This window comes from Saccostrea echinata, unplaced genomic scaffold (assembly GCF_033153115.1).
Source record: "Saccostrea echinata isolate AGI-Se365-2 ecotype Australia unplaced genomic scaffold, CSIRO_AGI_Sech_v1 ptg000008l, whole genome shotgun sequence".
Lineage (NCBI taxonomy): Eukaryota > Metazoa > Mollusca > Bivalvia > Ostreida > Ostreidae > Saccostrea > Saccostrea echinata.
In genome coordinates this window covers 8949942-8968103 of record NW_026889757.1, presented here as the reverse complement: position 1 = coordinate 8968103, position 18162 = coordinate 8949942, and the positions used below count along the sequence as shown (strand labels likewise).

At 32.7% G+C, this 18162-nt stretch overlaps 1 protein-coding gene across 1 annotated transcript; it reads left to right on the top strand.

Moving 5' to 3' along the window:
- The first annotated feature begins 10402 nt into the window (after positions 1 to 10402).
- On the top strand, positions 10403 to 15339 carry LOC133181378 (monocarboxylate transporter 14-like). The gene is made up of 5 exons (XM_061315894.1): positions 10403 to 10637; positions 10834 to 10977; positions 13624 to 14403; positions 14560 to 14610; positions 14774 to 15339. The coding sequence occupies exons 1-5, from the start codon at positions 10433 to 10435 to the stop codon at positions 15280 to 15282; spliced, it is 1689 nt and encodes a 562-aa protein (XP_061171878.1). The 5' UTR covers positions 10403 to 10432; the 3' UTR covers positions 15283 to 15339.
- The last annotated feature ends 2823 nt before the right edge of the window (positions 15340 to 18162 follow it).

Here is an 18162-nt window from a genome sequence, read left to right as displayed (position 1 = left end):
CCATGACTGACTATGAAATCAGAAAACATCTAATAAAGAATGGGTGTGACCGATAAAGAACTAATTTTTGGTCTGGATATGGATTAAGAGGGAATCTCTCCTCTCTCTCTCTCTCTCTCTCTCTCAGACATGTAAATTGAACATTTCATAATTATAAAATATGAAGTTCTGTATACATGTAAATGGTATTGTTATTCACATGTTCCAGATTTAAATCTAAAACGAATATATAATTCAAATTCAAGACGGGGGGGGGGGGGGCTTCAAAGGAATTAGATAATTTTATGAATTACAAGGAAAAGTACGGACGTCAGTTGCATGTACACGTATGATTATATATCATTGCATAAAATTGTGTTCATTCAGATATACTTATCCCACATATCAACAGACTTGTACAATTTTTTTATCATGTTTTTTTTTTTTCAAAAGAAACATATAGCGTACCATTATTTCACACACTCTTTAACTCTTTGAGTATTTCACAAGAATCCAAGAGTCGCCTTTTCACATCTTTTATAATTCCTTGGGTATATAGAGTATAGATCATGTGTCATAAATAATTCAACCTTTTATCAAATATATATGTAATAACCAAATCTAATCTATAGATTGATTTTCTTTCTTTTCAGTGGCAGATATCAATTTATTTATAAAGGCTATAAAACAGTACTGTATTACAATTTTCTATCGCTCACTTCCTTTATGAATGTATGTAATATTTTTTAATATCGAAAGTAAAACTCGGAAATTGGGATAATTTCGCATTCAGATCATAGAGAATAATAAATCGTCTGCATTATAGAAGGCTTATAACTATCGTATTCTGAACTTAATATACGAAATAGATAAAACTGCATGCCTGTCCATCACTATAAATGTATATTCAGTGCTTATAATATATTTACTTGAATTAGCTACCTGGCATATATATATTAATTTTTTTTTTTTAGATATATTCATGTGTAAATTAACTAACTGTCAATACAGACTTACACTACACTGGCAACTTCAAACTTTACATGCACTGGAAGCAGTAACCAACGTCCTCTTAAATTTTGAAGAGTGAATATAGAACGTCTAAATATTTTGATATGGAGAGTGTACATGTATATGTCTCTAACGTCATCGATACTATTTCCGCCTTTATCTCGAAAGTTCTATTCTCACTTACAAGTCAGAGTTATCTTTCTTTGCCCATTGTCTACACACTAGGTAAATAGGGAAAATGAGGGTACCGAAAATCTGCAAAATGTGGAATCTGATTTCAAAACAAATTATATATTTAGTATTTGTAGAATAACCTCTGTTATACATAATAATATCTTGAAAAAATATTAAAAAACAAAAAAGTTGAAAATTGACCAAACACAAAGTTCACTTCCGGTTCGGACAGGAAGTACCGGAAACACACGAAAACAACTTCGAAACAAAGAGAATGTCATGATCTAATACCCCTGTAAATTTCACATCTTTACCTCAAACCGTTTCCGAGAAAAATTCCGGACAAAAGTCCATTTAAAAATTGGAAATTCGGCCGTAACTTCGGATCGGAAGTGAATTTTTCAAAAAACGGAATTTTATATAAACTTCATATATCAGCCTACTATCATGTGAAAAATTGTGAAAATCTATCCAAACATCTCTGAGTAATCGCGCTCACAAAATTTGGGAGGAATAATAATAATAATAATAAAAAGAAACAATACAATCACTATAAGTCTTCCGTTGTGAACGGAAGACTTAAAAAGAAACAATACAATCACTATAAGTCTTCCGTTGTGAACGGAAGACTTAACTAGACTCTTGTTGCCATGGCAACAAAAAAGTCTTCCGTTCTTGTAAATCTGTAAGAATTTGCTTTTTTCTGTGTAAAAAACATACATATCATATTTACTGTGAAAGAAAAAAATAACTGGAAAAAAAGTCCTTAAGGTACTTTGATTTTCATTATCAATCTTGTATAATGCATTTGGCACCTATAAGAGATATACGTAATATATCATTAGCAATTAAAAAAAAATTGTTTGCAATCATTTCTAAGACAAACAAACAGACGAACACCGTACTATCATAAACTTCACTGTGTGTATGTTTTGGCATAATTGTGTATGGTGTTATAAAAAAATATAATGAATTAAGTTAGTATCACATTAATCTAAAGTATCTGAGTTTTGTAAAGTTATAATATCAAGATTTGACAGCAGACCTATAAGACAGATTATTCAATTACAGTAATTCTTCAGCAATCGATTGATTGATTATACGTATGTTGTTTAACGTCCCTCTCCAGAATTTTTCACTCACATGGAGACGCCACCACTCGCCGGTGGAGACTGCAAATTTTTGTCCCATACTTTGGCACTTATCGCAATTGAGCAGAGGGGAATCTTTTTTATGCCAGCACCTTCTGCAAAAAGGGACCTCGATTTATACGATCTCATCCAAAGGACCGGTCTCCACGTCCCACAATCGAAGTTCATAATACCGAGATATTTTATTTTTTATTTTATTCTATTTTTTCACAAGTTTGTTGCATCAGATTTACTTAAGATCATACTTCAAGATCATTTCGAACTCAGGCTACGTAATTGCAGTGCATACAGCGTCAAGTGATTTTGATTGACAGGTCAACACAGGTGCACTTCGTGTGATACTTTTTAAGCTGAAAAATATACAGGATGTGACCATGACTGACTATGAAATCAGAAAACATTTAATTAAGAATGGGTGTGACCGATATAGAACTAATTTTTGCTCTATGTAAATGGATAGGAGGATCGGGATTAAGAGGGAATCTCTCTCTCTCCCCCCTCTCTCTCTCAGACGTAAATTGAACATTTCATAATGACAAATCTACCATTATAGAACATGAAATTCTGTATACATGTAAATGGTAATTATATTCACATGTTACAGATTTAAATCTAAAACGAATATATAATTCAAATGCCTAGCTGCACGAACGTCTCCAAATATTAATCAAGACGGGGGTGGGGTGGGGGGGGGGGGAGTCTTCAAAGGAATTAGATAGTTTTATGTTTTATGAATTATAAGGAAAAGTACGGACGTCAGTTGCATGTACATAATTATATATCATTGCATAAAATTGTGTTCATTCAGGTATACTTATCCCACATATCAAGAGACCTGTGCAATTTTTTTTCATGTTTTTTTTTCAAAAGAAACATATAGCGTACCATTATTTCACACAGAATCGCGTTTTCACATATTTTTTTTTTAACTCTTTGAGTATTTCACAAGAATCCATGCCCAAGAATCGTCTTTTCACATCTTTTATAATTCCTTGGGTATATAGAATATAGATCATGTGTCATAAATAATTTAACTTTTTATCAAATTTACATGTAATAACAAAATCTAATCTACAGATTGATTTTCTTTCTTTTAAGTGGCAGATATCAATTTATTTATAAAGGCTTTAAAACAGTACTGTATTACAATTTTCTATCGCTCAATTCCTTTTTGAGTGTATGTAATATTTTTTTTAATATCGAAAATAAAACTCGGAAATCGGGATAATTTCGCATTCAAATCATAGAGAATAATAAATCGTCTGCATTATAGAAGGCTTATAACTATCGTATTCTGAACTTACTATACGAGATAGATAAAACTGCATTCCTGTCCATCACTATAAATGTATACTCAGTGCTTATAATATATTTACTTGAATTAGGTACCTAGCATATATATTAATTTTTTTTTTTTTAGATATATTCATGTGTAAATAAATTAACTGTCAATACAGACTTACACTACACTGGCAACTTTAAACTATACATGCATTGGAAGTGGTAACCAACGTACTCTTATATTTAGAAGAGTGAATATGGAACGTCTAAATATTTTGATATGGACAGTGTATATGTCTCTTACGTCATCGATACTATTTCCGCCTTTATCTCGAAAGTTCTATTCTCACTTACAAGTCAGAGTTATCTTTCTTTGCCCATTGTCTACACACTAGGTAAATAGGGAAAATGACGGTACCGAAAATCTGCAAAATGTGGAATCTGATTTCAAAACAAATTATATATTTAATATTTGTAGAATAACCTCTGTTATACATAATAATATCTTGAAAAAATATTAAAAAACAAAAAAGTTGAAAATTGACCAAACACAAGTTCACTTCCGGTTCGGACAGGAAGTACCGGAAACACACGAAAACAACTTCGAAACAAAGAGAATGTCATGATCTAATACTCCTGTAAATTTCACATCTTTACCTCAAACCGTTTCCGAGAAAAATTCCGGACAAAAGTGCATTTAAAAAGTGGAAATTCGGCCGTAACTTCGGACCGGTAGTGAATTTTTCAAAAAACGGAATTTTGTACTTCATATATCAGCCTACTATTATGTGAAAAATTGTGAAAATCTATCCAACCATCTCTGAGTAATCGCGCTCACAAAATTTGAGATATTAGATTAGATTCATGCTTTGCGTGGAAAATTGCTAAGTTGCGTGTTACTTGAATCTGAAATTTAAGAATATCATGCAATATTCTCTATTTCTAGCTTTTGGATAAACATGTAGATGTTTTTATTTATGAGTGAGATCATTGAAGAAAATATAAAATATTTTTTCTATAACAGTTTCCCTTCTACAAAACAATGAACTATTTCTTGAAAAATGCACTAAAATTTTTTAGTTAACTAGAAAGTCCATACAGTGTATATACAAAAAGCCTTGTACCATCGCTGCATAATATACACAAAACTCGTATTTCTTTTAATCATTATGCGAAATAATAACTCAGATACTGAATTTTTAACAAACATAAGCCAGACCATTCACCAAGGGCAGACTTATCCGTATCAGTTCAGCAACAATTTTGATGCATAACCTTGGAATCTGTCGCCCTATTGTCAATAATAGCTAAATCTGATTTTTATATGTCATTGATCCCACCTAGAGGTCAGACAGCTATATTTATTTGTGACATGTATGTGTGGCATGCAAGGACAGGTAAACACTATGTAATGTAAACAAACATCTTGCTCAGGAATAAGCGAGGAACTCCATCCTCATTTTATTCTAGAAAAATAGCCTTGCATTTAACAAATATCATTGAGATGATATTCTAATATGCTGTTTTGCATGACAACCCCTAAAATACATGTAGGAATTATGGAATTTTTTTTTACTCAAACAACTAAGCATTTTAATTGTTTTTAAAGTGTTTAATTTTTTTTTTTTTTTTTTTTTTTTTTTTTTTTTTTTTTTTTTTTTTTTTTGCTATAAACATTGTTTTCAAATATTCTGATGTTAAAAAGGAAGACCACCCACGAAAAAGTATATGAAAGCTTTAAGGATAAACAACACAAAATTTTTTCTTGTTCCAAAATTCAAATATCTTTGCTAAATATGTGCCTTTCTTACTAGAAAAGTGATATTTGTTTTGTTAAACAAAATTATGTTTGGCCAAGCGACATAATTTGAATTGGTGAAAATTGGGAAAAATGTAACATTACAGTTCAATATAATCTTAGAAAAGTTTTAAATACATGTATATGGTTTTGGGACATTTTCAAGAGTCTGTATTTAAATTTCACATATTTAAACCACTTAATTAGATTTCCATAGAAAGAAATGTTGAAAAAAAATAGCAATGTAACTCTCTGTATGGGAGATAAAAAAAAATTGTGTTATGCATCTTTAAATAAGAGCAGTAAGCATTCTCAGAGTATTGCATTAGCAATACTAGTCCCCTACCGGTAATCTGGTTCCCGTTAAAAATTGAAAATGTCATAATTCCGTCAAAAATCAATGAAGCGGAAGGAAATGCAAACTTGATCTGTAACTCATCAAGATAAAGTCACATACCAAAAATCAGCTCAATATCTACAAGCGTTTAGAAAAAAAGTGCGGAAAACCAATTGGGACAGACTGACAGACAGACAGAGGGACAGCTAGACAGACGGACGGACAGACTCAGAGGTAACCTATAGTCCCCTCCGGTTTCACCGGTAGGATTCTAATAAAATAAACTGTCCTCTAATCAATCTTCAACTGAGGCTTAACTTCAGTCAGCGAACATCATCAACTCCTGCAGTATAAGTTGATGGATATAAATTACATGTAGGTTAAGGACATATAACAGCTGAAATGATGCCCACCTTAGCTTGAGGAAAGTATTACAAAATGTATGGAACGCCATAGCTGCCTTATGTGGTTATTTCATGTGAAGATGGTGCTTTTTTATGTTATGCTGTGGTTATTTCATGTGAAGATGGTGCTTTTTTATGTTATGCTGTGGTTATTTCATGTGAAGATGGTGCTTTTTTGTGTTATGCTGTGGTTATTTCATGTGAAGATGGTGCTTTATTATGTTATGCTGTGGTTATTTCATGTGAAGATGGTGCTTTATTATGTTATGCTGTGGTTATTTCATTTGAAGGTGTTTTTTTTATGTGAAGATGGTTTTTCATATGAAGGTGGTTTTTTATGTGAAGGTGGTTTTTCATGTGATGGTGGTTTTTTATGTGAAGGTGGTTTGTTATGTGAAGGTGGTGTTTCATGTGATGGTGGTTTGTTATGTGAAGGTGGTTTTTCATGTGATGGTGGTTTATTATGTGAAGGTGGTTTTTCATGTGAAAGTGGTTTTTTATGTGAAGGTGGTTTTTCATGTGATGGTGGTTTTTCATGTGATGGTGGTTTTTTATGTGAAGGTGGTTTTTTATTTGAAGGTAGTTTTTTTTTATATCTAATGTGAAGGTAGTCACTCGGAACTCCTAATATTTTTGAAGACTGAGTTTAACAGCTAATATCCCGAAAATTTGAAAGTGAAACAAATACACAATATAATTAAAATCATTTTAACACGCCATTGCTAGTTCCTCTTTTTTCCATAGGCGCTTGGTTTCAGGATGGTGTATTTTGTGTATTATGTTTTTATCTAGCTGTGTCTGAATAAACTCGATGACATAAAAATAAAAAATAAAAAATCACTGAAATAAGCACGTTTTAAAAATGTAATATTACTGTGTACAAAAAAAAAAAAAGAGTGAAGGTACGATCGGAGTTGCAATCTTCGATTTTACGGGGTACCCGGCTCGTTCACACTTGATTTTAATCAATATCTACACTTTTCCTACCAGTTTCGGGTGAAATCTACATTTAAAATTGATTGAATAACGCCCTTCAATCGTCTGACAATTTGAACTTGCCGTATGAAATATGCAGTAAACAAAAACATCCTGATAGTGAAAGCAATGGAAGTGACGATTTTTAACCTTGTAAAATGTAGAGGCGTCCATAACACGGAAAGTCTAGAGAGAACAAGTTTGGCGCGGTTTCTGTCCACTCTAGATTTTCCAAAGATGGCAACTGTCATACCTACACATGTACACTCCTATTATATACAGTAATATGAATTTTTAAAACGTGTTAATTTCAGTGATTTTTTTTTTAATTTTTATGTTTTCGAGTGTATTCAAACAAACCTAAAAAATAACATAATACACAAAATACTCCATCCTGAAACCAAGTGCCTACGGAAAAAAGAGGAACTAGCAATGGTGTATTAAAATGATTTTAATTACATCGACTATTTGTTTTGCTTTAAAAATTTCGAGATAATATCTGTAAACTCAGTATTAAACTCAGTCTTCAAAAAAAATGAGGAGTTCAGAGTGACTACCTACACATTAAATATATATAAAAAAAAAAAACACCTTCACATAAAAAACCACCTTCACATGAAAAACCACCATCACATGAAAAACCACCTTCACATAAAAAACCACCATCACATGAAAAACCACCTTCACATAAAAAACCACCTTCACATGAAAAACCATCTTCACATAAAAAACCACCATCACATGAAAAATCACCTTCACATAACAAACCACCTTCACATGAAATAAGCACAGCAAAACATAATAAAGCACCACCTTCACATGAAATAAGCACAGCATAACATAATAAAGCACCATCTTCACATGAAAAAATAACCACAGCATAACATAATAAAGCACCATCTTCACATGAAATAACCACAGCATAACATAAAAAAGCACCATCTTCACATGAAATAACCACAGCATAACATAATAAAGCACCATCTTCACATGAAATAACCACAGCATAACATAAAAAAAGCACCATCTTCACATGAAACAAGCATTCTGAGAGTATTGCATTAGCAATACTAGTCCCCTACCGGCAAGTGTAATCTGGTTCCGTTCCCGTTAAGAATTGAAAATGCCATAATTCCGTCAAAAATAAATGAAGCGGGACGAAATGCAAACTTGATCTATAAGTAATTAAGGTAAAGCCACATACCAAAAATCAGCTCAATATCTACAAGCGTTTAGAAGAAAATTGCGGAAAACCCGTAAAAATTGAAAAGGCCGTAATTCCGTCAAAAATCAATGAAGCGGAACGAAATGCAAACTTGATCTGTAACTCATCAAGATACACTTACATACCAAATATCAGCTCACTATCTGCAAGCGTTTAGGAAAAAAGTGCGGAAAACCAAGTGGGACAGACTGACAGACAGACAGAGGGACAGACAGACAGAGGGACAGACAGACGGACGGACAGACGGACGGACGGACAGACTCAGAGGAAACCTATAGTCCCCTCCGGTTTGACCGGTAGGGGACCAATAACCACATAAGGCAGCTATGGCGTTCCATAAAAATGTACAGGTCAGTGGCATGACAAGGTATAGCAGAAACAAATTCTATTTACCTGCGTATTGAGAAGATACTCTAAAAACATATCAACGGGTCACCCGAGTTAACCAATGACCAATGATTATTAGTCCCCTACCGGTGAAACCGGAGGGGACTATAGGTTTCCTCTGAGTCTGTCCGTCCATCTGTCTGTCTATCCGTCCGTCTGTCTGTCTGTCACTCTGTCTGTCTGTCAGTCTGTCCCACTTGGTTTTCCGCACTCTTTTCCTAAACGCTTGCAGATATTGAGCTGATTTTTGGTATGTGAGTGTATCTTGATGAGTTACAGATCAAGTTTGTATTTCGTTCCGCCTCATTGATTTTTCACGGAATTATGGCCTTTTCAACTTTTAAGGGTTTTCCGCAATTTTCTTCTAAACGCTTTCAGATATTGAGCTGATTTCTGGTATGTGACTTTACCTTGATGAGTTATAGATCAAGTTTGCATTTCCTTCCGCTTCATTGATTTTTGACGGAATTATGACATTTTCAATTCTTAAAGGGAACCAGATTACACTTACCGTTAGGGGACTAGTATTGCTAATGCAATACTGTATATATATATTTGCCTTGATGTTTCTAAGGAAGTGAATTTTAATGTGCAAACATTGTAAGATTTTTGGATTCAAGAGTCATGATTTGCAGAAACATGAATCTGTACTAAATGAAAAAAAAACAGTGCTTGCAAATTAGTAGGGGAAATATAAACTTTTTGTTAGAATGATTTAAAACCTTTAATATATCGATTTGTCCTATTGTGCTAATATCCTTCCCATTTGGTGCCATGAAATATAAATTATTATATGGGATTAAATATATTTGACCTTAGTGCTCTTGAGAAAAAGAGTTTAGTAGATGTTATTGTCTGTGCACGATTACTTGACCGGAGGTGACCAGTCAACTTTTGATTGATGAGTATTGGGTGACGGCGTTGGTTTTTTTTTTAAGCCTCTGCACCAAATACTTTTTGGTTCTTTAATACAAAAGAATCCCCGTTTCAAGGTTCATGTGGTCAGCTTTGACTTTTCTTTGACTCACCATAATCAAAAAACTGAGTTGTATGGTCTTTGTGATAACTCAAAGGTTATTCTGCCTACTTGACTTATCTTGAATGGACAATTTTATATTCCTATATATATGGCCAGCCTCGCTCCAGGAGACAAAGCGGACGTATCCCAATATAAAGCCAGTGCAGCCGTCTTGGCTCCAAACGGACGAGGATTTGAACAATTTGAATTTTCAATTTTTATTATTATTATTTTTTTTTTTTTTTTTTTTGGAGTTAATCTATGTCCTCACTGTCATTATCGATTATCTCCCCTTGATATGGGCATGACCTTTCATTTAAAACAAATCGAATTATGTTTACAAGGAAAACTTTATGGCAGGTTTAGCTGAATTTTGCACCGTAGTTCTGAATGAGAATTCAAAATTTGTGAAATGTTTACAAACACAAAGTCGGATATCAGACACGATTTCCCTTGGGCCTTTGGCTCAGGTTAGCTTTAAAAAATATCAAAAGCTATTTCCAAATTAAACTTGAATGGCCTTGGAAGTTTATTTTTGAACAATAATCAATGCACCATGTTACATTTAGATGCTCATATAGACATACTTTAGCTGTTTTAATTAAGATCTGTTTCACTCGCCGTACATTTTACTCGGGGAACTATATAATGTATATAAACATTACGGATTGTTAAATTGTTAGGAGAACATCATGACTCTGAATCGTCGTGAGTCAGATGTAGACAGGGGGTGGGCCTGGGCAGTGCTGGGAGCCAGTTTCCTATCCCTCCTCCTAAATGGATGTCTACTTTATGGTGTTGGAATTACACATGTTGCATTTTTGCGTTTATACAAAGAGTCAGATGCCTACACATCTTTCCTAGGATCATTATTTAGCAGCCTTCTACAGCTAATTGGTATGTACTGAAATAGAAAATCAATAATGTTTCCTTACTCTACATAGCAGAAATTTTCTTATAGCTTTTTGACTATGATATATTTTATTTTGATTATAGTATATCTACTACGGATTTTAACACTCCAACGAATGCGTGTTACGCGCATGAATTAATATCAATAGTGCCTGCACTTAATTTTTTTGTTGTCGTTCAGGTCCAGTAGCCAGTTTATCAATCAATGTTTTCAACTGCCGCCTTACAATGATAGTTGGAGGATTGCTTATTTTTATCGGCTGTTCCGCAACATACTTTGCATATTCGCTTGAAGTTGCAATCTTAACGTATGGTATCATTGCAGGTAAGGAAAGCATAACATTTTAAAAATAAATTTTGACCTTCAAATATATGACTTGTATATCTTATTATTGAATAAACTCTGTCGGGAGAGATTATTATGATTCATATCCTGTAATCATAACCGTACTATATCCTCAATCGAAAAGGAGACAATGATTTAATGTATAATAAGTAAAAATGTAGTACATGTAGAAAATTAAAAAGAATTTATGAATCAATGCATGGATAAATCGTTTGCAGCTTTAAAAAAAAACAAGTAAATGATAGGTAACAGATAAGGAGTTGAAGGGCGCTGTTAAATTCCCCTATTTCTAGATTTCTGTTATTTTTTCTTCTCTAAACAAAGTTTTTTTTAAAGAAATGTGCAGTCCAAGCTAGTTGATTTGTATAATTCATATATTTCTTGCACTAGTGTCCGACATGATTTCCGTGTTAAAATAAAGTAATTGCTTATGTTCTATATTTAAAAAAAAACGCATGTAGAAATTCTCGAATTTCAATAATATTAAAGAATAATATCGCCCCAACCTGTCGATTTCTTGTAGAATTGTTTTCGAAGACATTCTGAATCAATATTGCTTTAGGATCAGGCACTTGTAAAATTGTTCAGTGAGAAACTGTAATGATAACTTCATGTATATCCTAATTATTTTATTAAAATTAGAATTAAGAAAAAAAGTGAAGATAACGAACTGATCAATCTCAAAATCCCTGTAAATAAAAAATGCAAATAGGGCAAAAACAACGAACACACCATAAATGGGATCAGATTCCTGGAGTAAGCATCCCTTATTGACCTGTCACACCCACATTGAACCCTCTGTATTAATCAGGTAAATGAGTAGTCCACAGTCAAAATTAGTATCAAAACAATTCTCTAAGAATTGGTATGAAATTTTAGCTAAAATATGCGTATGCTACGGTATGCTATGTTGTAAACAATATTATTACTATAGTGTCATTACATTATTGTATAATGACCAAAGAATTTGCGAAATACAGACTTTAAACGATATTGTATAGAAAAACCTGCAACATCAACCTACTTTTCAGTAGCCTATCTCCGTTTAAAAATTGATCGTATTCAGAACATGTATATTCTTGTGTAACGAATCAATTGGTAGAAAAAAACACCATATAGGTTAACACATGAAAATATCAATAAAGTTAATTTAGGAAAAAACATACATACGTACATTAAAGGGGCCTTTTCATAACATTTTTTGCATGAAGAGATAAAATATGTCAGAATTTTAATATATTAGTAAGACTTTATTTAACTTTTCATAACAGTATTAATGAGGACCCTATTGCATAATAACCTCAAAAACATTCAAGACTTTTAAACACAGTGGTAATGTACTAGTAAGAAACAGATTAATCTTTTCATAACATCTATTAGTAATTAATAAATCAATCTTTTCATAACAATTATTGAATGAACATATGCTAAAATTTCAAAATTATTGGTAATGTACTAGTGATAAATAATTTGATATTAACTTGATAACATGGAATAAAAATAGGGGGTGAATAAATGTCCATGGACTTTTCACCGCTTCCATGCATGTATGAGAATAATTTGTTTGTACATCCTTGGTAAATGAAACCAACTCCTGAAGGCCGAATGGTAAACAATACGGTGCGAGTGACCGTAAGTCAATTATTGTGTGATGAATTATCCAGATAAAAAAATGGAGAGAAAAATGCCAGAAGAGAAAAATTAAGTGGAACCTGTGGTTATAAAAGCATGGAGGATTTAATTTACTGCTTAATACATTTGCAAACTTGAAGTAAATTTCATTGTTGATGATGGATATTCTCGGAAAATGCAAAAATGATAATAAATATTGGATCGGGTGGCATAAAAGTAACAGCCATCTCGGGGATAGGATTCTCCAGTAGCGGAACCCAATCTACTTCCATTTATTTATAAGATAAGAGAAGCTTGTCCTACTTTCATGTTTTTGTTTTATAAGGTTTAATTTTCCGGATGGGTTATTCAATATAAATGAACTTATTTAATGATATATGACATAGTTTCTAATTTTTTTTTTACTCTGACTTCTTATTTTGCACTAGTGTTAATTTTCAATTATCTGTTTTATGTAATTTTGTTTAGAGCTATAGATTAACGTTACAAATTCTGTAATGCGCTTAAACCAATTTATTAGATGAACTTAATTACCTATAAATTTTGTAAGCAATACGTCATGATATATTCATGAAATATCAATATATATCATATTTATTTTCAACAGATATCCAAACCTTATCATATTAAACGAAGCAGAAAATCATGTCTAGTCCAGCCTCACAACAACATCACTTAATTATTATTGGATATGGCCCCACACCTCATACCGAGCTGAATAATAATCCTAAAAGACATTAAATTAAACTGTTTGTTACCAATGTAATAAATACAACATAAGTGACTTTAAGTTCGTTTGCTTAACGTTAAGGTAAGCCAACGAAATGTTAATGCAAAGACTAGGAAAAGTGTTAGTCATTACTTGTAACGTTCTTTAATACTAGTATATGCAATTCAGATGTGTTGTACAGATAACAATGCTATTATTTCAACTTGAATCGACTGCTAGCATTGACGTAAATTGCTGAACATCAGAATCCATTTTTATTACAGGGATTGGCAATGGACTAGTAGCTACACCTCCACTGGTAGCCGTGGGGTATTATTTCAGAGAGAAGAGAGGATTTGCCATAGGGTTTGCTGTAGCGGGGGCTGGTACTGGAATGTTCATAAGTGGTCCTCTTTTTCAGTACCTCATAGATTCTTATGAACTTCAAGGGACAATGTTGATACTTGGTGCAATATTTTCAAATCAGATTATCCTTGGTTGCATAATGAGACCTTCTGAAACAGAAATTCACCACAAAGCACTACGAAACAAATCAAAAGATGGTCCAGGGAACAAATTCAATTTCAGAAAACATCTTCATCTTGAAATTTTCTGTGATAAAATGTTTGTTGTTATACTTTTACAATTTTTGATTTGGAATATTCCATTTTCTATGCTTTTGTTACATCTTCCTAACTTTTCTGTTGTCTATGGATCATCCGAACAACAGGCTGCCTTTCTGATCTTCCTGATTGGTTTGACAGGGACTATTGGGCGTGTCCTCACAGGGATGGCAGTAAGTCCACATGCTATTGACCCTGTGTTAATGAACATGGGCATTACAGGAGTGCTAGGTATTATATGTGGGTTGTTCCCTTTCTATTCATCTACATACGCAGGGCAGTGCACATTTGCTGCTCTATTTGGGATCTATAGTGGAGCTTTAACAACTATGATTACACCATTAAGTGTTGAACTACTGGGTTTGGAGAAATTGTCGTCTGCTGTAGGTATAATGTATTGTATTGGCGGAATTGGATATTTAATTGGACCGATTTTTGCAGGTAGGAAAAGCAATCTTTATAAATTCCTAATTTTAATTTTGAAATATGTTCTGGAAAGTCAAAGTCTGTGAAAATAATTCAGTCTACATTTAATTTTAACTGTATTTTTTTATTCATATTTGTTCTTTATAAAGGAAGTTTCTTCTTTATTCAAAGGTACTCTTATAGATAGTGGTGGAAAATACGAAACAACATTCTATATATCAGGTCATTTTTTTTATTAGATAAATCGTAATAATTTCATCAAAAAATCAATATACTGAATATTAAAACCCACATAATTTGATTTGTTCATACTTTCAAGTTTCTTGTATTATCTTTCAAAATGATTCCAGATCTTTATTTATATATATAATTTGGGTTTTTGTAGGTTGTTTGTTGATTATTGCTTCTCTTCTGACACTGTTATCTACATGCTGGAGAAAAGACTACGGGTCTCAGACAGAGAGGACCGACCAATACGAAACACCAACAGACAGTCAAACAATGAAGAATTCAACCTTCCTTTACCAATCAGGGCTCCTTGCTGGATCCATAATAATTCAAGCAGATGAACATTTAGGGAGTACGACATCCGCCATATCTATGAAAAATCCTCGAATATTAAGGTTAAATCATCAGTCTGGGGAATATGAAAGTGAAGAAAGTCTGTTTAAAAACATAATGCTTCGAAAGTTACAGAAAAATAGCAGTGCTTGTAGTAGTCAATACAGTTTGTTTAAAGACCACGACTCCATAAGACATGATACTGATAATTTACCTGATATTAACAAAAGCAATGATATCAAGACTGAAAGTGCTTTAATCCATGGAGATATTTCTAACATACAATCTAAATCTGTCGCACAAAATAGGGGATCAAATGCAGACAATTTATGATATAAATACATTTGTAGTATTAATATGATAAGCAATTCTCTTTTTAATCAAATTTATATGATTAAAACGTCTTTGTTTGGGATTCTTATTTATTATCTTCCACTTTTCTACAACTACTCTTCAAAACTGCTTCCCCCTTCAACCTTCTTCTAATCCACTTAAATATTGTTGGAACACCCTTGCAGTGGTAATGGCTGACTGGCTTAAAAATTCACAAACTAAAAAAGTGGATAAATAATATTTTAAAAAGGCTGAATATTTAATTAATAATAACAAAACTATACGTAGGTTTATTTCACATATTGTTATGCGACGTTTGCACTTTATGGACAGATAAAAGAGAAGTTCTGCAATTTTGTCACAATGGTATAAATCCCGATCAGTACTATGAAATTGGAACCACTGGAATAGCAATAAAGCTCTTATCAAATGCATCAATATTATGAAGTCAGTTTTGTGTAGTTTTTCAACCTTGGTGTGTTCACAATGTGTGTGTGCATTGAAAATAGTTTATCTGAGCTTGTCAGGTGATTCCTATGACAAAATAATGTTGAAAACATTTTACCTGTGTATGTTCAGCAAAAAGCACTGGATATATGTTTGTTTAGAGAGAGAATTTAAACTTGATTCCATCCAAATGTTGCAGATACTCTGCACATATTAAATAATGAGCTTGTCCTATTTTAACAATGATATTTAAAGAACACATACACGTATATCTTGAAGGAAAACATTGAAATGTATCAACGAGATTACTATAGCACTATAATTTGCACATAGAAGTATTATGACCTTGTGTGGACTTCTGATCAAGCACTGAGGTGGACAATACAATAATGAAATTTAATTCATTTAAAGAATTAAAATTATGTTTGAGATTGTCATGAACATATTAACGATGGCAAAATAATACGAGCGTGTCGTAGGTTAGTAGACTACCTGTTTAAGATTTTCCTTAAGAATATCACTGCTAATTTGAAGTACAGAAACAGATAAAAACATGTAAGCAGCAATCCTCTACCCAACACACGTGAAAGGATTACCCAGAGTGAATGCATTTCAAAGCTCTACTTAGCTACCACTTATCCACTATATGCTTTCTGATGCAGTTACTGTTGCGATAAGAGCGCATGAAATGATCTGAAATCAATATGTTGTTTTTTAACATGTACAATTTCAGATGCTTCTTCAACCCAAAATATTTACTATCAATTAAATGGTACCAACTGTTATAGATGTTTGTAATAATGTTAATTTTTTTTATTTCTGGAGATATTCACAATTTTTACTGATGGTTTATGTTCTCCTCACTGCTCACTGCATGATTCATGCAATTTATCAAATAGAACAACTCGTATTATATTTCTCAATCTAAGTTCTAATAGGTATAGAAAATAGTAAATGTCTCTTCATCACTGTCTTATTCTGAATTCTGATGAAATACATAGATGTCGCTATTGATCTGTTGAGTGCTGTCTTAATTCACCGTATTTGAGCTGAAAGCTCAAATTAGCAAAGTTTTTCCATGATGTCCAGCTGTTTGTCATTTAAGACTTTTCAACCAACTGTAAAATTCACAGTAAAATATCCCATTGATAGAGGTTGCGAAGTTTTAACAAAAATGTGATTTGCTTCAAATAATGCTTTGAATCGATATTCGTTGAAATGGAAAATGTGAGATAACGAACAGTGACCAATTTAAAAAAAAAAAACAAACTACAAACTTTACAAATCTTTGAACAGGGCATAAAACACTGACCCCGGAAATTTCAGAGGTGTGATCAGGTGCCAAGGAGGAGAAAGCATCCCCTGTCGATCGGTCACAACCGCCGTGGGCCCTTTTTATTGATCAGGTAAACCACTGAATTTACTTTAACGGAGTTGTTGAACTCATTCTAATAGTTTTCATGGCTTATTGGGTTGATTTAGGTTGATTTATTCAAACAAATTTTAATTTATTAAATTAATGCAATATTTTCGTTATTTTGACATTTCTTTGTAACAAAGTAACCAATAAAAAATTGCACCCAGGGTAGGATTCAATATAGATAAATATTGCATGTAGTTGAGAGTAACAGTGAAATTTTCATACCTCGAGAACCATGGTTTTTCTCGGGTTAAAATTTCGATCTTTCCTCGGCTGCACTTTGGTTAACAAGGTTTTTTTCTCGGGGAGAAAATTTGAAATGTTAATCTCAAATACATGCAGTATTTATGTAATGTAACCCCGTTTTTTACTATCAGTAGATTGCATGGAATCGTGGGCTTGCAGCACTTTTGTTAAAAGCCAAAAAGTCTACCTGTCAATGTGGACAAAGATTAACGATAGAACATAGATCAGGCGAATGTCCTTAAGACACCTTAAGCAAATAGCCTTCTCATAATAAACCTTATGTTCAAAGGCAACAGAATCCGGAGCTTCAGATAAGTTACTGATAAACAAAGATAACAATATTTAAAGCAACATTACAGAATTTTGCATTCCAAGACATTCATGTATTCCAATTTTAATGTAATGTTTCAGGTCAAAGAATCAAAAACAACTATGTAAGAAAAGGATAAACAAACTGCTTATGGACATTAAGGTTTAAAACTTGTATTCATTAGCATTAAGAATGTCAAATCTTTCAAACCACATAACAGTAATTAAGTGAACTTGTTTCTGATAATCAATATTGTCACAATTAACACAATTAAGCATAAAAAAGTAACAATTGAATGCATCACAAGGCGGATGTAATGGGCTGACAGGGGATACTTACTCTTCCTAGGCACCTGATCCCACTTCTTGTGTTTTTGCTCTATTCACGATTCATTTAGTTTACTGGATTTATGAGACTGATCACTTTTCGTTATCTTCACTCTGTTTTTGTGTGTGTG

Coding starts and splice junctions, on each gene's coding strand:
- LOC133181378 (XM_061315894.1), top strand. CDS start 10,433: ATGACTCTGAATCGTCGTGAGTCAGATGTAGACAGGGGGTGGGCCTGG. Junction 10,638..10,833: donor CAGCCTTCTACAGCTAATTG/GTATGTACTGAA, acceptor GTTGTCGTTCAG/GTCCAGTAGCCAGTTTATCA. Junction 14,611..14,773: donor AACAACATTCTATATATCAG/GTCATTTTTTTT, acceptor GGGTTTTTGTAG/GTTGTTTGTTGATTATTGCT.